General features: G+C 41.1%; 1 protein-coding gene across 1 annotated transcript in view; it reads right to left on the bottom strand.

Moving 5' to 3' along the window:
• capn12 (calpain 12) overlaps window positions 1–25,385 on the bottom strand; it is a 137,289-nt gene that overhangs the window by 5,417 nt on the left and 106,487 nt on the right. The window contains exons 12-17 of the mRNA XM_039768143.1: window positions 24,671–24,710; window positions 17,101–17,175; window positions 16,772–16,817; window positions 14,786–14,847; window positions 14,490–14,558; window positions 11,035–11,113 (exon numbers count right to left, since the gene is read on the bottom strand). Coding sequence (XP_039624077.1) covers window positions 11,035–11,113; window positions 14,490–14,558; window positions 14,786–14,847; window positions 16,772–16,817; window positions 17,101–17,175; window positions 24,671–24,710 — 371 coding nt within the window. The remainder of the gene's footprint in view (window positions 1–11,034; window positions 11,114–14,489; window positions 14,559–14,785; window positions 14,848–16,771; window positions 16,818–17,100; window positions 17,176–24,670; window positions 24,711–25,385) is intronic.

Below are 25,385 nucleotides of genomic sequence, written 5' to 3'. Positions count from 1 at the left end.
ACAGGATACATGAGATCATTGAGATGAATGGTCTCTCCTCTTCATAATTGTTCTAGTTCAGTGTTTCCCAACCTCGGTCCTGAAGGCCACTGTGTCTGCAGGTTTTTGTTCCAACCAGTTTCCTAATCAATGATAGCACCTAATAACTTTGATCTCATTTATTTAGCTGGGATTATTTTTGTTTTATTCTACAGTCAGAAAAGCACAGCAGCATGACTTTTACATTTATAAGACATTTAGAAATATTTCTGCTTTTGCTAGAGATTTAAATGCTTAACTCTCTTTTGTTGATTTCAGTATATTTTGCCTTTTCTATGTGCAGTTTTTCCCCTTCATTGTATCTTATTAATGACAATTAAAATGAGCAGAGCAGACACGCTGACAAACAACACACTGAACAATCAAAGGCTGCAAGTACTTTAGCATCAGACCCACTAAATAGTAAATAATGGATTAATGAAACAATTAGAACACCTAGAAAAGTAGATCAAGTAAAATCAAGATGAAAATATTGTTAAAAAGAAAAAAAAATACATTATTCCCATATAACTGCTTGGTACATTTTAATATATATATATTTATATACATATATCTATATATATATCTATATATCCATCCATCCATTTTCTAACCCGCTGAATCCGAATACAGGGTCACGGGGGTCTGCTGGAGCCAATCCCAGCCAACACAGGGCACAAGGCAGGAACAAACCCTAGGCAGGGCGCCATCCCACTGTAGGGTACACACACACAAAGCACACACTAGGGCCAATTTAGAATCGCCAATCCACCTAACCTGCATGTCTTTTGGATTGTGGGAGGAAACCGGAGTGCCCGGAGGAAACCCACGCAGACACGGGGAGAACATGCAAACTCCACGCAGGTTTGTTTCCTGCCTTGCACCCTGTGTTGGCTGGGATTGGCTCCAGTAGACCCCCGTGACCCTGTAATTAGGATTTAACGGGTTGGATAATGGATTTTATATATATATATATTTTTTTTTGCCAAACTTAGTTTTCTAATTTCTATATTTTTCCCAAAACACAGAACTTGGGAAATAACACATCACTTAATTAGCCCAGGAGTCCAATTAAAAACAGAAGCTGGTTGGAACAAAAACATGCAGCCACAGGGGTCCACCAGGACAGAGTTTGGGAAACACTGACCTAATGTATACTCTGTGATGGCCTGGCACACCATCCTTAGCTTCTTCTTGTGTACCTAATTCTGCCAGAAGAGACACCAGCTCCCCATCATCCTGAGCTGCATTAGCGAGTTTTAAAATAAATAGAAGGATTGATTGTCATTATATTTCTCAGCAAATTATCTGAATTTTGATCATTTTCATACAAATTTTGGAATGCATTCCTTCTTATGCTTAGCATGTATTTTTTATCTGATGTACGCTTCTCAATTTTACTCCAACCTCAGGCTCCTCATGTGCTTATTGATAGTCTCACGGCCTTCTTCTCTGATCTTCATTTTTATTGACCTTCCTTATCATCATTGACATTGTGTTCTTTTTTATTGATATCACATATTTGTGCCATTATCTTATTATCACTTTGTCCTGCTTCTGTTTTGTTCATATAATGATGTTTTATGTTCTATTTTTCTTAAACACCCTCCATATTGCTCACATGCATCAATATTTTACTCTTTTTCTACTTTCTTGTATTGATAATATGTGTTCCCTTTATCATTACTGATGATCCTCAGGACCTTTATAAAGCTTTTGTTCACCTATGGATTTTTCCACATTTTGTTATAATGCAAACTGTAATTAAAAGACATTCATATAGAACTGCCTGTTACTAACCTACACAGATTGATCAATAATGCCAAAGTGGAATGAAACATCTGACATTTGAACAATTATTAAAATGAAAAATGGTATTTTCTTACTTTTCACAATAAATAGCCCACTTTATTACTCTGGACCTCTAGAATGAGCTTTGGTGCTTCCATTTTCAGTGTGAGGTCTATCTCGAACTCGGATTCCCAAATTGGGATGCCATCATGAAATGACATTTCAGGGGGTGCAACAAAGAGACAGGATGCGTCACGATTCACCAAAAAAGAGTAAAGTGCATTGTCGTGGTGCAATGGCTATCATGCAGTGTGCCATCAATTGTAGGTCATTTATTACTTTCTGCTCCTGTTCTATAATATGAAGGGAATCAAGCATTGCATGCGCTGTTGTCACCTGTGAATGAGTCGTAGAAATGCGCCTTCTCGTGGGTTCCTAGCTGCAGGCAGAACATTTCTAATGGCAAAAATATTTTTTTGCAATGATCCATAAAGAAGGATGACGTCAGGTACTGATTTCTGTGCAGGCCCTCATCATGAAATGTCACTGATTTTTAGGTTTTATTGACAGTTTTGTGTGGGAGACGAGCAAGGGGGACTGAATTGGATGCAACACCTCCTGCTCACACTTAGCACATCTCTCTTGCTGGTGGTCCTGGTAGTAGTGCAGCAGTTTTAACTGTGCAGCGCATCTTTTTTTGAACTGCAGTGTAGGTGTCATCGGGAGATAACGCTTGTCGACTGGGTTTCATCGCTCAGCAGTGTGCCGGCACCCATTGCTTCACGGGGGTGTCCAATCTCCCAAACCCATCATTGATCATTCGTCATTTCACTGTGGTGCTGGATGCTTAACTGATATTCCAACCCCAAGATCATTAATCGAGTGTTTAATCTTCATGGGGGACAAAATTACAAGATCATTGAGATTTATAAAAGTATATTACTCAATTTATATTTACATTTTTTGCATTGAGTTAAAGGCTCATATGTTTGAGCTCAATTTGTTCACTCATATTACAATTTGTGTTTCAAAAAATAGAAATTTGACTTTTCTTCAAATGAGATATTACTTTTGTAGGGGGTGCGAACATAAATCAAATATTTTTTAAGGGTAAGGGGCTTCAAAAAAGGTTGGAAACCACTGAACTTGTATGAAGTCACTCTATGGTCGATTAAAGGAAAACTCTACTCAAACATTTTTAAATGTTACTTAACCCATGTACTTATATACACAGTGCATCTGGAAAGTATTCACAGCGCATCACTTTCTCCACATTTTGTTATGTTACAGCCTTATTCCAAAATGGATTAAATTCATTTTGTCCTCAGAATTTTACACACAACACCCCATAATGACAACGTGAAAAAAGTTTACTTGAGGTTTTTGCAGATTTATTAAAAATAAAAAAATTGAGAAAGCACAAGTACATAAGTTTTCACAGCTTTTCCCATGAAGCTCCAAATTGAGCTCAGGTGCATCCTGTTTCCACTGATCATCCTTGAGATGTTTAATTGGAGTCCACCTGTGGTAAATTCAGTTGATGTGACATGATTTGAAAGGCACACACCGGTCTATAGAAGGTCCCACAGTTGACAGTTCATGTCAGAGCATAAACCAAGCATGAGGTCAAAGGAATTGTCTGTAGACCTCCGAGACAGGATTGTCTCGAGACTCAAATCTGGAGAAGAAAAATTTCTGCTGCTTTGAAGGTCCCAATGAGCACAGTGGCCTCCATCATCCATAAGTGGAAGAAGTTCGAAACCACCAGGACTCTTCCTAGAGCTGGCCGGCCATGTAAACTAAGCGATTGGGGGAGAAGGGCCTTAGTCAAGGAGTTGACCAAGAACCCGATGGTCACTCTATCAGAGCTCCAGAGGTCCTCTGTGGAGAGAGGAGAACCTTCCAGTAGGACAACCATCTCTGCAGCAACCACCAATCAGGCCTGTATGGTAGAGTGGCCAGACGGAATCCACTCCTTAGTAAAAGGCACATGGCAGCCCGCCTGGAGTTTGGCAAAAGGCACCTGAAGGACTCTCAGACCATGAGAAACAAAATTCTGTTGAGACAAAGATTGAACTCTTTGGTGTGAATGCCAGGCGTCACGTTTGGAGGAAACCAGGCACCGCTCATCACCAGGCCAATACCATCCCTACAGTGAAGCATGGTGGTGGTAGCATCATGCTGTGGGGATGTTTGTCAGCGGCAGGAACTGGGAGACTAGTCAGGATAAATGGGAAGATGACTGCAGCAATGTACAGAGACATCCTGGATGAAAACCTGCTCCAGAGCGCTCTTGACCTCAGACTGGGGCGATGGTTCATCTTTCAGCAGGACAACGACCCTAAGCACACAGCCAAGATATCAAAGGAGTGGCTTCAGGACAACTCTGTGAATGTCCTTGAGTGGCCCAGCCAGAGCCCAGACTTGAATCTGATTGAACATCTCTGGAGAGATCTTAAAATGGCTGTGCACCGACGCTTCCCATCCAACATGATGGAGCTTGAGAGGTGCTGCAAAGAGGAATGGGCAAAACTGGCCAAGGATAGGTGTGCCAAGCTTGTGGCATCATATTCAATAAGACTTGAGGCTGTAATTGCTTCCAAAGGTGCATCGACAAAGTATTGAGCAAAGGCTGTGAAGACTTATGTACATGTGATTTCTCAGTTTTTTTATTTTTAATAAATTTGTAAAAACCTCAAGTAAACTTTTTTCACGTTGTCATTGTGGGGTGTTGTGTGTAGAATTCTGAGAAAAAAAATGAATTTAATCCATTTTGAAATAAGGCTTTAACATAACATAATGTGGAAAAAGTGATACGCTGTGAGTACTTTCCTGATGCACTGTGTATATCTTACATTTTTATGCACAGCTGAAAAAAAGTTAATATAATAGAAGCCAATGCTGTAAAATAGCAAATGACATGAAAAAGTCTATTGAAAATAGAAAAATAAATCTCATGTTTCTCGTGTTGCATATTGCGTGTTCAGTCGTATGCTTAAACTGAGCAAAATGAGCACATGATTTGTACTAAAATACTTTTGGACAAGATTTCTGTCTTCATTTCAACAAGTTAATCCCATGAGGCTTTAAGATTCCTGTTTATGAGGTGTGCCGATTAGTCCAGAAGTAACCTTTTAATAGTATATTATCATTTTTAATTGTTACTCTCATTTCTGGGATTTATAACCTTTGGACCAATTTTGTAGTGCAAGTCCATTTTTGAGTTTCAGAGCCAGGCCTACTTTTATGTTTCTAGACCTTTGTCTTTCTCTCTTTCTCTTATTGCAGTAGAATGTAGGGTGAAATGACACCTTTTATTGGCTAACTAAATAGATTACAAATGCAAGCTTTCGAGGCAGCTAAGGCCCCTTCATCAGGCAAGGTGTAACAAAAAAACTGAAAAATACTCCAGCTTATATTGGGACAGCAAAGTGATTTTGTTCTTTCATCTTAACAACCTTTTTGTTCAAATGTTAGCAAAATGAATACACCTCAGATGAATTAACCCTAAAAGAAGAGAACAATGAACTAATAAAATGTAGGGATAAGATAACCATCACTAGAGACAGTCCTGTAAGGTTTTTTTGAAGTCCATTGTCTGTAAGATAGGCCACTGATGTAGTCAGCTGGTCAATCGGTCACATATCTGGTCATAAAACTCTTGTCTCTGTTCAGACCATTTTGTAGAGTGTTGAATTTAAGCATACGTTTGTATTGCCATTCTCTCCGCTCCTGTTGGGTCTTGAAATTACCCATAAGCACAGTGACCCTCAGATCCTTTATGCTGTGGCCATTACTGTTAACGTGTGCTGCCACCGAAAGATCAACGCTGTTCTGATTAATATGAAATCTATGTGAGTTCATTCGCTGGCACAGTGTCTGACCAGTCTCCCTAACATACAGTGTCAGAGAGTGGCAATGTATTGCATGTTGTTCAGACATGCATACAAGAATTTCATTGCACTTAATGTAAAGCTGCCGGTTACAACATAAGTCAAAATATTGAACATGACTTGCATTTAAATATTCCATACAGCATAAACAACTTAGATCAACTGTAACTGCTAAAGCTTGTAATTTACATTAATAACTGGTTTTCAGTGGCACTGTGCTTTTCGTCAGATCATATCAGTACTGGCTGGTCTAAAGCCAAAAGAGGAGGAGGCCTCTTGTGAGGGATAATATGCATCTTACATAGTGGTAATTGTACTGAGTTGTGAAAGTGTTCCTCTTTTCCTCCTTAAGACAATAACTAATGTCATTGAGTAACAATTTCTCTCCAAAAAACGTGAAGTGGGTTGATGGGCCATCAATATGTCTTGTAGTGATGCTTTTAATTGGACAGATTAACACCATTTGGCAGTTTGGACAGAAGGTATCTCCAAAGCCTCCACATCCCACAGATGTGCAGACTACAGTAATATGGACTCGCCCATCGAATTCTTGTCTTATTGCGTGTGATGGAAGAGGAGCAAGACCTCTAATTAAATTACAGGTCTCAGTACAAACGCCTCTGTCTGTATTAACAACATGATCTCAAACTACTTCGAAATAGAAAGTAGTACTTGATAAGGGTGCCCTCTATCACCATTGTTTTTCGCAGTCGCCATTGAGCCATTAACCGTTCACTTTCAAAATGCATTAAAGAAAAAGGGGTTTATCAAAGAAGGACTTGAACAAAAAAATATCACTATACGCAGATGATGTGGTACTATATACATTATTAGTGTATATACTATACAGTATATCAGACCCACAAACATTTTTATCAGTAGCCTTAATGCACTAGCAGAATTTCAAAAGATATCTCAACTCCATATCAATTTAAATAAAAGTGTGCTTTTTTCCAGTGAACTCCCCGACACACAATACTAGACTGGACATCCATCCATCCATCCATTTTCTAACCCGCTGAATCCGAACACAGGGTCACGGGGGTCTGCTGGAGCCAATCCCAGCCAACACAGGAACCAATCCTGGGCAGGGTACCAACCCACCGCAGGACACACACAAACACACCCACACACCAAGGCCAATTTAGAATCGCCAATGCACCTAACCTGCATGTCTTTGGATTGTGGGAGAAAACCGGAGCGCCCAGAGGAAACCTACGCAGACACAGGGAGAACATGCAAACTCCACGCAGGGAGGACCCGGGAAGTGAACCCGGGTCTCCTAACTGCGAGGCAGCAGCGCTACCACTGCACCACCGTGCCGCCCGCATCCCTATATATATTAACAAATCATTCTTTAAGTAATTAGACTCATTTATAACGTTATTTATCTGGATTTTGAGATGCCAAGACATTTAAAGCAGATGGTGGCATGGCACTACCTAACTTCCAATTTTATTACTGCGTAGAAAATATACAAGTCATAAAGACCTGAGGACTCATGTATAATGCCTTGCATGAAATTCATACTAAAACATGGCATACAGACAAAACTAGAAATTTCCATGCCACAAAAAAAAATCAGATTCATAAAACTGTGTGTAAGCAAAGTTCTTTCCCTGAATTTTAACGCACGTGCACACGCGTACAGCCCTACCCTAACTCCTCACAGAATTTCACCTATTTGAATGTACAAATCAATATAAATAGCCCCTTCTGTTCAGTGTTTTGTTAAGAGACAATTTCAAAAGCATATGGAAATGCAAATTTCAGCAAATGTAAAATGGAGGTCCTGCTCAGTGAAGTAGAGACAAGGACAAATGTACTATTTAGTGGCTTAAGCAGTGGTATAAGCAATAAAAGGAGTGTGGCAAAGGCACTCAAAATGTCAAGTTCAGAAAGTCGCACAGTGCCAGAAATAAAAAAGAAGTGGTCAGGTATTAAAGTCGATGTGAAAAGGTGAGGTGTAGCCCACCGGCTGAGTGTCACACGGAAGCATATTAGGGCCACGGAGAAGTTTGGAAAAAAAAATAGTGACACAGTGAAAAAAAAAAGTTCTATGTTGAGATTAAAGTCAAAATGTCAACTTTAATTTTGCAGTTATTTTGTCATTAAAGTAGAACAATGCAAACTTCATCTTAAAACCCATGTTTAATTTATTAGAGTTTCTCAAACCTCATCATAACTTAATCAGCATGTTAAAAGTTTCGTATTCCAGGTGTTGTTCTACCCAGTCATTAATTGCTATGTACTTCTTCAATAGACTTTCTCTTACACCGACAGGTGCGTGCAGGCAGTGATCACCACACAGAATACATTACATTCATGATTTTACAGCTCTGTGTACATTTTAGAATGCTAAGATGCATACTTGATATCATTTTCATGAAGACATGCATTAATGCATGTATTATTTATGTGGGGGCATGGGAGTGCTGCTCCACCAGTCCCAGCAAGCACTGAGCGCAAGGCAGGAACAATCCCAGGACGGAGCACCAGCTCCGAGAAAATAAAGATATCATCTCAGGAAGATGGTTAAACATACTAAAAAATATTCAACTTAGCCAATTTACTTTAAATGCAAAAATAGATAGATAGATAGATAGATAGATAGATAGATAGATAGATAGATAGATAGATAGATAGATAGATAGATAGATAGGAAAGGAACTATATAATAGATAGATAGATAGATAGATAGATAGATAGAGAGATAGATAGATAGATAGATAGATAGATAGATAGATAGATAGATAGATAGATAGATAGATAGATAGATAGATAGATAGATAGATAGATAGATACTTTATTAATCCCAGGGGGAAATTCAGCCTTCTTCTGTTTAAGTAAAAGGAGATTAAGAGGTGATATGATTGAGGTGTTTAAATTTATGGAGGGAATTAGTCCAGTGGATTGAGACTGTGACTTTAAAATGAGTTAATCAGGAACACGGGGACACAGTTGGAAACTTTTTAAGGGTACGTTTTGCACAAATAATAGGAAGTTTTTGTTTATAGAGAATCATAGACATATGGAATGAGTGACCAAACAGTGTGGTTGACAATAAGACTTCAGTGACCTTCAAAACTCTTCGTGATGTTAATTTAGAAGAATTAAGTGGATTGGACTGGCGAGCTTTGTTGGCCTGAATGGCCTGTTCTCGTCTAACAAATGGTGCCATTGGATGGAAATTGTGAGCAATACCCCACTTACCCCTAATGTAAAAACACAACTGGTTCTGAACCAATAGCAGGTTATGGTTACCCAGTGAGTATGTCTTAGGACTTTAGGGACTTTCAAAACTGGACTAGATGTTATTTTAGAATAATTAAGTGGACAGGACTAGCAAGATTTGATGGGCTGAATGGCCTGTTCTCATCCACATTGTTCTAAAGTTTTAAACGCCCCTAAACTGAATGATTATGGAGTGTATCAACTGATGTCAGGCAAGCTGCAAAAACTTAATAAAATCAACTTCCATGACAATGTCCTGACTCAGCAGGAGACAGATACAATTTTTCCAGAGATGAACCAGAAGAGGGCGGCACGGTGGCGCAGTGGGTAGCGCTGCTGCCTCGCAGTTGGAGACCCGGGTTCGCTTTCTAGGTCCTCCCTGCGTGGAGTTTGCATGTTCTCCCCATGTCTGCATGAGTTTCCGCCCACAATCCAAAGACATGCAGGTTAGGTGGATTGGCGATTCTAAATTGGCCCTAGTTTGTGTGTGTCCTGCGGTGGGTTGGCACCCTGCCCGGGATTGGTTCCTGCCTTGTGCCCTGTGTTGGATGGGATTGGCTCCAGCAGACCCCCGTGACCCTGTGTTCAGATTCAGCAGGTTGGAAAATGGATGGATGGATGAACCAGCATTAAAGCAAAACAAACAAAAATAAAAGTAGCTATCAAAACCCAGACCAAAGGCAAAAATCTGAGTCAAAAACCAAGAGAAACACAAAGAAATGAGCAGCAATTAGAGTTTTGTTGTTAAGGTATTGTATCTACAGATCAGATAAGCAAATGCGCGCCTAGCTGATCTTTTATTCTATCGTGCCGATAAGCTGGAGGTCACAACCTCGTAGACGACATCCATACCAACACTGAATGCGACCCTCACGATGGATCCAAAATTTACAACGAAAGCAAAACTTCAAAAATTAAGGCCGATCATGGCAGACACCATGTTGCTTTGTTTTACGGGTGCTGCCATAGCATGGGAATGTTTCCAGGGAAGTCTATCCCAGAGATGCTCGGGTGTGTGACACTTACGACATCAATTTAAGCAACAGTATAAAGTTCGACCAATTTATTTATGCCTTATCCGGGATTAGGATTCTGTGAGCTACTGCAAGCAAACCTTTATTTTATTGAAGTCTACAGCTTTTAGATTTCTGCTTTTGTCTTAAAATGCTTTGATTAGAGCTTTGGGTTCTGACATTTATTTGATTTCCTGATATAAACTCAGCACATTTATTGATCTCATTTTTCTCCCGCTCCAATCCTTTCTCTCTCTTTGAAACCAAACCACTGTGATTGACAGTAGGGATGGGCTGATATCTGGCCGGGATAAACTCCATACCCCTAACTTGCATGGTGTCCAGTATAGTGGATAGATGGACGGGGTTAGGGTTAGGGTACTGCCTCCTAAGAATACATGCTCACCCTGACACACTCAGAATTCCTGGGTCAGTATGCCTATTCATGTGCCTGCAGGGCATGCTGGGAGTTGCAGTCCCATGGGGCAGTCCTGCTGACAGGATGAGCTGCTGGGGAAGGCTTTCCCTACTTTCAGGGGCTTTCGACAGACCCAGAAGTGTTTCCACCTTGTCACCAGAAGTATTCCTAGGTTCAACATAGTGGGTCCACTCAGGGGTTTGAGTTGGGAGAGAAATCAGGCTAAGCTCACATGAGAAGAATGGAGGGAAAGCGATGTGTGTTATAGTTGTGTACTGAAGAAAACAAGACCTGTGTTTGCACCAAAACCATTTTTGTAAGGTTGTGTCAAGGGTTTGGAAGCCGTGAAACGTCCTTTATAGACCACAACACATATGAGCTACCAGTTCATAGTAGTGGGCACATTTAGAGGCACCAATCATCCTAACCTGCATTTTTGTGATGCTGCAGAGTAACCCCACATAGACAACAGGAAATTGTGCACAAATAAAATGGCCAAGCTGGGGAATGAACCCAACTCTCTGTAGTTGTGAGGCAGTAGTATCTCTTCCCACACCTTGATCTCACTAAGAACTCATTGGTTATTCATTTTATCGGATGACTTACTTAAATTAAAAAAAACAAAAAGACAACAGCAGGTGAGTCGCAATGATACACAGTGACGTACCAGCTTCTGCGAGTGCCAGCCGGAGTTCAAAGGAGTTCATCGTCCCAGAGGAGTCTTGATCATACTTAACAAACACTTTCTGCAGTGAGGGAGACGGAAAGGAGAGAAAACAGTAAGATACATGAAACACTGGGAAACAGACAAGAAATGTAGTCAGAATAAGCTAGTAGGGCAGAGGCAGACTGCACAGGCAGGGATTACCTCTGGACTTGCTCGGGTTTACCTCCTGTCCCCTGTACTACTGCATGTTTGTTTTTTTTTTTTTACCATCAATATCTACCGGGAAGCAAAACTCATGTTGGGTGAAAATCAGAAGAAGTCAATCCATCAATCAATCAATCAATCATTTTTACAGTTACTGAGCAAATTAAAATTAAGAACACCATACAAATACTGGGTAGGACCTCCTTTTGCTCTCAAAGAAGCCTCAATTTTGGGTGGCATGGATTCCACAAGTTGTTTGAACTTTGAGATTCTGGTCCATGTTGATATAGGTACATCATATCATTTCTGCAGTTTTGTAAGCTGCACCTTTTTACTCTAAATCTACTATTCCATCACATCCCAAAGGTGTAGTTTTGGATCCACATCTAGTGACTAGGACAGCGGTTCTCAAACTTTCATATTTCGCGCCCCCCCTTTTCTACCTGGAATAATTCTGTGCCCCCTGTATAATGTAAGATAGATGAGAATAACCCATGATACAACTAACAAAGGTATGGTACTTGTGCGGTGTCACAGTATCCTATCATTTTTACTTCTATAAGATTTGCATGTGTTCGGCTAACTCCAATGAAATATTTGCAATTTATTTTTTTTTAAAGTGCTTTAATACTGTAACTGGTAAAATGCCTTGTGTGGTTTTTGGTAGTAATTCTAATCCCAAAAACAAAGAATAAATTATTTATTCTTATTTAATTATTTTTTTATGTAAAGAAATGATTAAATATGTTTAAATTTATAAAAATCTCATAAACGTGGACACCGATGAAGTCAATCTGTGCGAGACAAACGTATTTTCATCCGACAAATATTATACCGCTGTTTGTTGTATCATGAAAATAACCCAATACGCAGTAAATTATTTAACTCAATTTGGCAATATTGGCTACGCTGCCAATGTGGTGCAGTCGCGCCATATTATCACCCGATCTGCTGTGACCCGAATGTTTGCGACAGATACCGATACATCTCGAACTTTCTGGATTTACAATACGTGACTATAAAAGCAGCAGCAGCGGCGCCGTTCGTCAGTTAGTCGTCAGATCTATGCCTTAGAAATGTTTTATTTTAATTTAAGGTATAATGCATTTGTTGTGATTATATGCTTGCAAATTTAAATTTGAATTAAAAATGTAAAAAATTAACTTTGATGTCTTGTTCATTTATTCAATGCCCCCCTTGTACAGCTTCAGCACGCCCCACAGTTTGAGAACCGCTGGACTATGAAGACCACAGAACATACTGCCATGTTTAAGATACCAGTTTGAGATGACTTTTGCTTTGTGACATGGTGCATCATCATGCTGGAAGTAGCCATTAGAAAATGGGTACATTTGGCCACAAAGGGCTGTACATGGCATAATGGATGGCACACATATACTGGGGCATCCTGACAGGGATTTATCAAGGAATCTTACCCGGGTGGGAGGACAGTGCAATGGAAGGACTGTGGGAGATGAGCACTGCTAAATATCCATCCATCCATTCTCTCCCCAAATATGCTAAGTGGCAGCTATCTTGGTTTCAGAATTTCCACAGGGATGCCAGTAGTGCATGCTGGGACCTATAGTCTTGTGAGGCGGCCCTGTTGGGTTCGCCAGGGTGGGCCATCAAGAGGGACCTCGTGGGATTTATAATCCCTGCTTTATAGGACTTCCAATTGACCCAGAAGTACTTCTATTGGGTTATGCCCTATCATCGGACGTACTCCCGGGTCCAAGGTTAAAGAGACCACTTGACCTCATCCAGGCGAGTCATAGGACGTAGCTTGTCTGGAAGGTGTACAGGAGATGGAAAAGAGAAAGAGCAAGAATTGTATTGTGTTTGTGTCACTTCTGGAACCTTTGTGTGAGGTAGTTGTAAGAATAATCATTTTATTTAAAGTGGGACTTGAGTCTGAGAGGTTGTGTTTGGGGTTTGGGGTGGGGTACTGCAATGCCTCCTGGTTGTCACAATGGTCAACAGCAACACTCAAACAGGTTGTGGCCTTCAAATGATGATTGATTAGTATTAAAGGACCCAAAGTGTGCCAAGAAAATATTCCCCACCACCACCAGCCCGGACTGTTGACACAAAGCAGAATGGATACACGGATTCATGCTGTTGGTGCCAACATCTGACCCTAGCATCTGCGTTCCTCAGCAGAAATCAAGATTAATCAGATCAGGCAACATTTTTCCAGTTTTCTTTTGTCCAGTTTTGGTGAGCCTGTGCCTACTGCAGCCTCAGCTTTCTGTTCTTGGTTGACAGGAGTTGAACCAGTAGAACTCTTGTGGCCGATGGCTGGGGGTTGTGCCCAGCCAGGATGCCTAGAAGGACCGGGAGAGGGTCCACACCTCTCCTGGTCCACGAGAGGGCAGGCACCCTGGTCTGTATGGGGGCCAGGGGAACCGAGCATGGAAGCTCAACCCTACTGGGGCCCAAGGCCACCACAAGGGCAAGCCAGGAGGAGAGAAAGACCCGGAAGTGCTGCCGGAAGACCATCACAGTGCACCAGGAGCACATCCAGGTGGCTATAAAAGAGGCCGCCTCCATTGAGTAGACAAGCCAGAGTTGGGAGGAAGAAGACAAAGCTTGGGAGGAGAGGAGTAAAGGTGGCAGAAGGAAGTCCAAACAGGCGAGACGGACTTTTGAAGGGTGTTTGGTGCATGGGCACTGTGTTGAGTGCAGGAACTGTAAATAAACGCGTGTGTACTCGGGACATTCTGTGTCTGTCTGTTTGCGTCCGGGCTGAACTACCACACTTTCTGGACCACAACTTGGACCAGTCTGGCCGTTCTCCTATGACCTCTCTCATCAGCAAGGAGTTTCCATCCACAGGACTGCCACTCGCTGGATGTTTATTGTCCATTTGGAATAAACTTTAAAGAATGTCCTGCATGAAATTACAGCAATTACAGAAAGACAAATCACCGAGCCTACATTTTGTTCCCCTGTTTTACAGTTTGATGTGAACTTTAAGTGAAGCTCCTGCTCTTTATTTGTATCATTTTATGGATTGTACTCCCACATCTTGATTGGCTGATTAGATGACTGCACTGATAAGCAGGTGGACAGGTGTTCCTAATAATTTGCTCAGTGAGTGTATGCTGCAATTCAATAAATTTACACTCAAGCTCATCCATGCACGATTAAGCTCATGAAAGCAATTTAATGCAGCCAGTTGCCATCTCTTCCCCTTTTAAATTTTGTCTCTGGGACTTGTTCGTTTTTATGAAGAGAAATACTGTCACCTGCAGTGTTGCCAGTGAAGTCACCAGCCGTCCGGCCTGTTGTAAATTAAGGGTGCCTCGGCTTCTTGTCTGCCAGTGCTGCTAAGAAAAATAACTGCCAGAGCTCATTTGAGAAGCACAGGAAACATAAAAATGGGCCATGACCGAGCAAATGTCGCCACCTGCTGGCAAAAAGATAAAGTCTTTCTTTCTATCAGTAGAATTTGCTACTGACAGAATTTTTTTTCACTGCATTCTATATCTGCAGAGGATCAATGTCCACGTTTTCTGTGGATCCCCCAAAACTCAAAGGATACATCCTCCCCAAAGAGCAGGCCACGACAAGTGTCCAAAGAAAGACTGAAGTTTTCAGGCAGGACTGTTGAGAGAGAGAAGAGAGAAACAATTAAAGAGCATAATGTGGAGGAGGTAGAAAGTTTAGATATTGAGTAACATGTTGTCCAATAAAGATTCACAGGACTCATTGTGTGAAATCTACGAAAGGAGGCAGAAAGGGGCCATCCAGTAAATGAAGGTGCCCGTTAATTAAGAGAGATTTTATAGGTTTACAGGATCATTATTGTCATTTGGAAGTGACTCCAGAATACCATTACAGAAGTCAGAGGACTGTCATGTCTCAAAAGGTGAGACCCCAAAATGAACCACCAATGGCTGACGGTATCTGGTAAAAGCCTGAGGGCCTAATGAAAGGAGGCTCCCATGATTACCTAGAAATGCATTCATAACTGTTCACAGCTCAAAACAGCCTAATGAAAAGAAATGGGGCGCCATCTTATAACTGGATAATTGATAAACCGATAAAAAGATATACTTTGTGTTATCAAACATTACTGGAATTAACGTGTGGATCACAAGAGTGTCTGGAAGTAAAACAGGTCATGAAATCAGGGGAATCGACAGAGAAGCGTTACATTTGTGTTTTTGCTTTCCTATTGTTTTATTTTATTTTTTGCTTCACAGTAAGAAGATCTGGGTTCGCTGCCCGGGTCCTCCCTGCGTGGAGTTTGCATGTTCTCCCCGAGTCTGCGTGGGTTTCCTCCCACAGTCCAAAGACACGCAGGTTAGGTGCATTGGCGATCCGAAATTGTCCCTAATGTGTACTTGGTGTGTGGGTGTCCGGGATTTGTTCCTGTCTTGCACCCTGTGTTGGCTGGGATTGGGTCGGGCAGCCCCTCTTGTGACCCTGTGTTAGGATATAGTGCTTTGGACAATGGCTGACTGACTGACTCCTTGTAATTTACCCCATTCCCCTGTCTAAGTTTACATTTTGTCTTTTTTGCCTGTTAGTGAACTCTCCCTTACCCCAGGAACAGCAGTTACCTGAGAGCTCTACTTAGGACACCTGCTTCTACCGCTACCTTGCCATGGCATTAGCTTGCTTGTAGTGATGACTATTTTGACCCAATGTACTGATTTGATTCTTTTGAACTACCCATTTAGATGATTTGATTCTTTTTATTCAGGAAGGTTCATATCATATCAAGGTTTGCTTGGAGGGTGTCTCTCTAAATGCATTGCAAATCTATAATTTAAAAATGTATGCAATGTTATATGTAATGAATTATAACTTCAGAATGTTTAGAATTCAAATTATGCCAAGCAAGACAACACAGTTGTAATGCATAATTAAAAGAAGATGATATGTTAGGGGGTGGCATGGTGGCATGCCACACACTTAGGAAACCCGGGTTCGCTTCCCAGGTCCTCCCTTGCGTGGAGTTTGCATGTTCTCCCCGTGTCTGTGTGGGTTTCCTCCCACAGTCCAAAGACATGCAGGTTAGGTGCATTGGTGTGTTTGTGCCCTGCAATGGGCAGGTGCCCTGCTTGGTATTTGTGCCCTGCCTGGTACTTGTTTCCTGTGTTGGCTGGGATTGGCTCCAGCAGACCCCCGTGACCCTGTAGTTAGGATAAAGCGGGTTGGATAATGGATGGATGGAAATCTTCATGAAAACAAGTCTTCACTTTGTCATTATGGGTTATTAAGTGTAGACTGATGGGCAAAAATGGAAAATGTATGCGTTTAAGATTAAATCTACAACACAATACAATGTGCAGAAGGTGAAGGGGACAGAATACTTTGTTTAATCCATTGTAGATGTATCAACTTCTTCTAAAAACATGGAAAATGTGCCTGCGTTAAAACATGTCTCTTCATATACTCAAGTGTGAAATAACCCTTAATGATACAACACACCCAAAAAGCTATGCAGTCCTAAGAGTGTCAGGCACATACTGTGTATACAGCATAAAGAAGAAATCAAAGGTCACAAGCTGAAACTTACATGAATTTGCCACCTTCATAAACTCCACAGCATTAAGCCTGTTGTCCTAAAAATAATAATATAAAAAGTCAACCACTAAAAGTGTCCATGTCTTGATTTTTATTGAGAAAGGAGACCTTGTGCTGTTATTTTTCTTAGGTAGGAAACGCAGGTCATTACATTTAAACACCCGGCTTATGTCACTGGAATATACTGTACAGCATTTAAATGGAACCTGCATGCTGTCAAAGGACAAGCTGCCCACCCTCACTTTAAACATTAGATGTTGTTGGCAATAAACAGAAGGTGCAAGTCATGCCAAAAGGAGCATCAAGACCAAGACATCTTACCAGCCCTGCGTGTTTTTCAAACAGCTTCTCCAACGTAGCCTTTGTCTCCGTGGCCACTGGTGCAGCCATAAGTGTCTGTGGAGAGTCCAAAAAATTAGCTAAGAAATCATGTTATGTCATTTATTTTTCTCCAGCTTTAATCATTTGAATTACTGATTTAGCTTTTTTTCATTCACATATTCATTTTCTGAATTTTCTTCCATCAATCCTGCAAGCATCAGGCACAAGCCATAGGCTACCTGAGGAGATATTGAGATCACTGAGCACACTTACGCATATGGTAGCAAACCATCCAAACAAGCAGACTTGTCTCTTCTCCCATTTAAGTAAATACATTATGTAGCATAACACCTGGACTTGAGTTTTAAACTGCTGTGGTCAGACCACCAGTTACTTCCCATTGTTTGAGAGTCAGTGGGCTTCTATGGAATTAACGCTTACTCTATAATCCTTTTTATTCACAGGATCCCCTCGAAGTTGCTGGATATCATGGCCGGCCTGTACACTGGTACTGTGAGTGCTGTGCAGAGTGGAGGCAGGACCCCTGTGTTTTTCCCAGTTTATTCTGGGGTTCATCAGGGGTGTGTTCTGCTCCTGCTCTATTCAATGCTTGTATGGACTGGGTGTTGGTCAAGGTCACGGGGTCCAGTGGCCGTGGGGCATCTGTCGGTGAAGAAAGATTCACGGATCTTGACTTTGTTGACGATGCTGTGATCTTCGCAGAGTCAATGGAGGCTCTGATTGGGGTGCTCGAGAGACTCAGCGAGGAGTCTGAGTGTCTGGGCTTGCGAGTGTCCTGATAAAAACCAAGATCAGGCCTTTAATGACCTCTTGGGCATGGCCATCAGCAGTGTGTCTGTCTGTGAAGAGAGTATTGACTGCATCGAAATATCTACTTACCTCAGCAGAGACATTTAATTCTCTGGTGACTCTTCTTATGAAGTCAGTAGATGGATTGGGAGAGCATGGGGGTCATGAGGTCGATGGAAAGGGGTGTGTGGCGCTCCCGATATCTATGCAAAAGGATGAAGGTCCAAGTGTTTAGAGTCCTGGTAGTTCCTGTCTTGCTATATGGTTGCGAGACATGGACGCTATCCAGACGAAGATTGAACTTCTTTGGTATTGTGTCTCACCGGAAAATCCTTGGGTACTGTTGGTTTGACTTTGTGTTGCTCATGGAGTCCCAAATGAGGCATATTACCTGCATTGTGAGGGAGCATCAATTATGGTACTACGGCCATGTGGCGCATTTCCCCGAGGGTGATCCAGCTCGTAAGATCTTCAGTGTTGGGGACCTGAGTGGCTGGACCGGGCCAAGGGGTCACCCATGTAATACCTGGCTGTGGCAGACAGAGGGTCATTTCTGGAGACTGGGTCAGACACTCTATTATAAAGTGCCTTTCATAATTGTCTAAGTGTGATAGCTAGATAGAGGGATCACAAATAGATCCTAGTATTCTAGAATATTCTGGCCAGGCTAGTACAGTAGAGCACTTTAAAACACTGCTGAAAACACATTACTTTATTTATTTATTTATTTATTTTAATTTATTTATTAATTTTATTACAATCAATACATAGCAATCAAGTTTTTACAAAAAAAAAGAATTATGCTAAGAACAGATCGATCCCCACCCTTGAGAGAGAGAGCAAGCCAAACGGTGTAAAATTTAAGGCTTGTAAAAATACCTAAATCAACAAATTCTCTGTGCTTTATAAACTCATTTCAAAATATTACTGATTAGATCCTGTCATGTTTTGAAAAAAGTCTGCACAGATCCTCTAACTGAGTATTTGATTTTTTCCAATTTTAAATAATATAACACATCAGTTTCCCACTGACTTAAAAGAGGAGAGTTTGGGTTCTTCCAGTTTATCAGAATAAGTCTGCGTGCCAACAGTGGAGTGAATGCAATCACAATTTGTTTGTCCTTCTCCACTTTAAGACCCTCTGGAAGAACCCCAAACACAGCTGTTAATGGGTTAGGAGGGATTGTGAGTCCAAGACTGTCTGAGGTCCACATTACTTTAACATGGCCTTTTTATAACTTTAATTTAACTTAATCCTGATACTCTGTATGTTCAATTTCCTCATAATAACTATTCATGGTGGCTCTAAAATCCGTACTGACCCCTACTCTCTCTTCAGTTTCTTTGTGGTGGTGGCCTGCACCACCTCCACCTACTCAAAGCATCATGATGCTCCAACAATGATGGATGGATTAAAAGGCAGAAGTCTACGTGACCATCATCATCAAGCCCTTCCGTGAGAACCCTAAATCCAAAGAGGACTGTTTCATTTATGTTAGGTAGAATACCCAGAGGGGACTGGGCGGTCTCATGGTCTGGAATCCCTACAGATTTTATTTTTTTCTCAAGCCGGAGTTTTTTTTTTATTTTTCTGTCCACCCTGGCCATTGGACCTTACTCTTATTCTATGTTAATTAATGTTGACTTATTTTATTTTCTTATTGTGTCTTTTATTTTTCTATTCTTTATTATGTAAAGCACTTTGAGCTACTGTTTGTATGAAAATGTGCTATATAAATAAATGTTGTTGTTGTTGTTGTAATGAAAGTTTTCTTGCCTCAACATCAAGGACCAAGTACTGTATATACCCAGCTATTCATTGATATGCTTGATGCAGCCTCATCTTGAAAACCCATCTTGGCCACAGTATGGAAAAATGAACACGATGGTTTGCTGCGAATGTACATTTGCATGAACCTGACTGGAGACTAGTATGTCAAACCCACATATTCTGCCTACATGACATAATCCTTTAAGTGACTTTACTGGGACTTTTTTCTGAGGTTTCTTCACAAGATTTCGGGAACAGGGGTAAGAAATATGTCATATATACTGGTTTGTGTTCCCTAGTCGGTTAAATTAAGTTCTTTATTCTGAAACATTCTTGTTTATCATGGCACCAAGAGTGGCAACATGTTGCATGTTAGGTGGTTTCACGCATACAGTGATCCCTCGTTATATCGCGCTTCGACTTCTGCGGCTTCACTCCGTCGTGGATTTTAAATGTAAGCATATCTAAATATATATCACAGATTTTTCGCTGGTTCGCAGATTTCTGCGGACAATTGGTCTTTTAATTTATGGTACATGCTTCCTCAGTTGCTTTGCCCAGTTTATTTCATACAAGGGACGCTATTGCAAGATGGCTGAGAAGCTACCCAATCAGAGCACGTATTACATATTAAATAAAACTCCTCAATGATATACGATGGCTTCCTGTGTGGTGCTTCGTATACTTGAAAGCCCAAACAGCACGTATTGATTTTTGATTGTTTGCTTTTCTCTGCCTCTCTCTCTCTCTCTCTCTATTCTCTGCTCCTGACGGAGGGGGTGTTTATACAGTGGCTGTTTGCTTAGAAGATACGGACGCTCCTCTAAAAAATGCTGAAAGACTACCTTCACATTGCTGCCTTCCTTGTAGCTGCTTTGTCCAGTGGTGTGCCTCGTATACTTAAAAGCCCCAAAAGCCCTATTGATTTTTAATTGTTTGCTTTTCTCGCTCTCTCTATCTCTCTCTGCTCCCGATGCACACTTTGAAGAGGAAGATATGTTTGCATTCTTTTAATTGTGAGACGGAACTGTCATCTCTGTCTTGTCATGGAGCACAGTTTAAACTTTCGACTAAAGGGTGTTATTTCATGTCTAGAGGGCTCTAATAATGTTAGAGCTCTAACTGTGAAAATATTCGATTTATAAATAAAGAATCCTACTTTGCGGAAATTCATTTATCGCGGCAGAGTCTGGAACGGATTAACCGCGATAAACGAGAGTTGACTGTACTCCACAATGGATCATCTTTTGGGCTCTTATGAGGTAGGTACTACCACTCCAGGTCAAGAGGGGGCGCTGGCACTAATCAAAGCCTCTTCTGTTCACTCCACAGGGCTGAGAATATGTCAAGTGAGGGCATTTGACTTCATCCCTTCTAGCTCCCCAGCTATATTTCCTGCAGTCACCAGAATTAGGTGTCACACAATATGAGATCGCACTGCAGGATGCAACTGCTAACCCAATGACTAAACAAGCATTACAAGCCAAGAGGGAATTCCTGAATTTGAGGAGACCCTTTCCTGCCCATTTCTAGTGTAATCGAGTGCATGATTTTGTTTCTTGATTTCATTGATTAAATGAGGAAAACCAGTGTGGCACTCCAACATTTCTTGTTGTGGACCTCGACCACAATAGACATGCAAGTAAGACTTTCACTGTACTCTGTACCCATGACAGTACTACTGCTACTACATCTTTTACTCTAAAGAAATTTGAGCTGACTATGCCCGGACATTCACTGTGTTTAACAAAGCTTTATGTCAACATAAAGTCCTAGAGACCCTAAATGCACCCTACAGTCTAGCACGACATTACTCAAATTTCAAACATATACAATGAGAGCAGAACATGAATGCTTAATGATGAGAATGCTTAGTTATGTGTGGCATTTGTGAACGTATGGATGTCAATCTTAAGATCTTAAAGAACAACTTTAATTAACGACAAGACTCAGCGCATCATTAAGCAGCTGGTTGGAGTGAAATTGGTTGGAGTTTGAGGCCCTGACTGCATTCACATGCAGCTGTAATATTACACTGGACAAAAATGATTTTGGCTCCTGAATACTTGTGGGTGTATCTTATGGATTTTGGCCTGCTGGTCACGATCACCTTTAGAACTTCATATCACAACCTGTTATTTTGCAGTCGCCTATTTTTGTGATTTCCTCTCAATGGTAACTACAACTGGAACAGGAACCAAGTCATGGCACTGCTACTAGGAATGCAGCTTGGATATACCAAGTACTGCGAATGGGACAGCCGTGCGGATTAGTCTCATGACATTAAAAAAAAACTGGCTTCTCCGTAAGGGCAGAAAAGTGTGCCACTTATCGCTAAAAACTCATTTTCTTCACACATGGGCTTCTTTCCAGCTCATCTTGCTGTATTCAGAAGGAGGGCAGCAGTAGTGGTCTCAGTGTGACACAATATGATTTGTACCTCCAGTCATCATAAGTGGTGGTCCTCCCAGGTGAATGCTTCTGTAGGTGCATCAGCTACACGAAAGTGTTCAGCACCATAATCAGCTAGGGATTGATCAGATGATGCCGGTACCTCACTTTCATTTTTGATATCCATCTCCAGATCACTTGCATCAAACTCAGAGTCTGAGAACTAAGGGTCCTATTCAACGAAATTATGAATTAAAACGTCCATGGAGTATTTTACTTTGCACATTCGCTTTGGACTGTCGCCAGATGACGATGCCATTTTAAAGGTTGTTTGCTCTTCGCTACTCATGCACGCGTAGGGGGTTCACTGACAAAAGCGCAATATACATATGCGCCCCGACAAAACCACGACGGACAAATGAGCGCTGACAAACCCGCTAACTGGTTTTCTACAAATGTGCGCCAACAAAATCGCCACGACAAAATCAAGAGAGAGGCCAAGAGAGTTGGACACGTACGTGCACATTATGTACACATTATGTGCTAGGTTATAACTGTTATAACTGCTGATGGCATGCCGCGAACAAATAACTCAGTCGAGGGTTGGCATAATGCGTCGTATACAAAGCGGAATTACCAGCAGTCAGGCAGCCAGCAAGTCTAAATACGCTCAACTATCAATACGTCTTGCTGCAATTCTTCCTACATGTGCAGGGCATGATCTTAAGGACTATCTGTGTGCCGTGCTGATGGCATGCTGCATCTTATAGTATCGACTTCTAAAATAAACATTATTATATATGCTTTAAACTAGTAATTCATATTTAATGAAACTTTCGTGATTTTGTCTGCGCGTTTTTGTTGGCGCGATTTTGACACCGCGTTTTAATCTGCGCTATTTTGTCGGGGCTCATATGTCTATCGCGCAAATGTTGGGTCACACGCGTAGGGAGTCGAGGTTAAATCAACACAGCTATATAACTTTCCTTGTTGAGAGTCAAACTAAAATGTAAGGGTGAGTTTTATCGCAGTTTACAGCTGATTACCCTCCTCTACCCCTGAATTTTGACAAAAGTTGACAACAGCCCTGAAAGAATTAAAGTGGTAATGCCTGGCAGGCAGATTATCACAATCTTTAACTCAATGGAATGAATGCAATGTGTCAGCATCATAAATAGATTAAATACACTAAATTCAATAAAACTTTAACATTTTATGTTGTTTCTCCAAATTCCTACGTGATTCAGTCAACCTGAAATTATATTTGTGTTCAACAGTCTATGATAATCGTGAAAGATTTTTCAGCAAGCAAAACTTTTGAAAAAATATGTTGTCCAGAGTTCTAAGTATGATTTAGAATATGTGAAATGAAGTACTAGAAGTGGAACCAAATTACTGGCGGTACACTTTTTGTGGTGTGTCACACACATGGGAGATGGTTTACAAGCTTAAATGTAAGTTTTTCTCACCGAACCAGAGGTTGGCACTGTCCTCTGATGTTTCTCTCTTTTCTCCATTTGCAGACCAGGAGAAGAACCCACCTCCTAATAGCATAATCAGCAGATATTGCCACCTGATCAAGTCATTTCCAGTACCAGTCACAAGATCCCTCCTCTTCCTGTTTTTTTAGCTATCTATTTCTGCCATATCTTATTGCCTGTTAGTTCTCTTTTGGACTCCTGTCTGTAAAGACCATTGCTTTAACCCTACCAACTTTTCAAGTACATGGGGACGGTTTCCCTAAGCCTTTATGTTTGTGTCTGCCTCTCATTTACAGGCAATAAAAAGAGATGGGACAGGGGGGTACTTGTGAAGCTTCAAGACTCAGGATATAGCAACACTCAATCTAAAAGGTTCTGGGCACTCACCCGCATGCTAAGAAAATGGTAGTTGGTACAGGGAGACTTTGATCCTTGCAATATACTGACAGTGAATCAAAGAGCGGAGCAAGAGGTTCATTGTGAAGATTTGCAGACAGGTTCTGGGTATTCACCAGTACACTAAGGAAAAGTGTCAGCCTTCAGTGAGACTTCAATCACTGTGAAATGCTGACAGTAGATCAAAGAGCGAGTGGTTCAGTGTGAAGATCTGTGAACAGGTTCCAGGTGCTCACCACTACGGTAAGGAAAGATGTCGGTACGGTGAGACTTTCGATTGTTGCGATATACTGACTGTCGATTAAAGAGCAGGGCGAGAGGTTCATGGTAAAGATTTGCGAACAGGTTCCAGATACTCACTGCTACACTAAGGAAAGATGTTGGTACAGCAAGGCTTTCGATCATTGTGATACATTAACAGTCAATCAAAGAGTGAGAAGTTCATGGTGGAGATTTGCAAACAGGTTTGTTGGGTACTCACTGGTAGCTAATGAAAGGTAACAGTACTCAGTGTTAAAATTGACCTAAACTCTATGTTTATACCAGTGAGCACCGGCCCACTTTGAGCACTGGTTTAATGAAAATATTAAGAAAATGTTCAAGCTTTATCCCTCCATACTTACATTTCATGGTCAGACAATCAACTGTAGAAAGACAAACAAAGAGCATGAAAGAGCTCTGTTACACTACACAACACTACGCAACAAATAAAGTGTCTTACCATGATGTAATTTGAGGAGCAGCTGCCGTCATCTTGTTTACTAAAAAAAAAAAAACATTTTTGTCAATCATTTTAAACTTTATTCAAAATACAGAAAATACCATTCTAACTTGAATGATGGTTTTTATCACAAAAGTGTTCACAAAAGTCATTTTGGATGGCAATGCTTCTTTTCGATTGGTTGACAAGTTAATCTTGGAAATACCTAAATTATTAATTAACCCTGTTTTACATGACTATCCTAGCATCCTTATTTCTGGAATTCTTAATAAGGGCTAACTCCCTTTACAAAGAATGGGTTAGGATTAGGAATTAGGGTTAGGTTTAGGGTTAGAGTTAGCCACAACAATGGCTGAGGCCAAAATTGCTCTCATTTTTACCTCTGAACTGATTTCCAGTTGTAACCTGCATTTACATAATCTTAGTGAGTCAATGGCAGTTGGAGGTGTGCTCCCTTGAGGGCCGGTCACGTAGTCTGACGTACCAGGCAACTAGCCCATGACCTGCGATGACAAAATCAAACAGGTTTGATTTTCTCTTTAGTCTTGGGGCAAATGTGTGTGCATGAGAGCTGAGAATCAATGAGTGTTCATCCTGAAGTACCATCCTTCCACCCATTATCCAACCCGCTATATCCTAACTACAGGGTCAGGGGTCTACTGGAGCCAATCCCAGCCAACACAAGGCGCAAGGCAGGAAACAAACCCTGGGCAGG

Source organism: Polypterus senegalus, chromosome 11 (assembly GCF_016835505.1).
Source record: "Polypterus senegalus isolate Bchr_013 chromosome 11, ASM1683550v1, whole genome shotgun sequence".
NCBI lineage: Eukaryota > Metazoa > Chordata > Cladistia > Polypteriformes > Polypteridae > Polypterus > Polypterus senegalus.
This window is presented reverse-complemented; position numbering and strand designations above follow the sequence as displayed.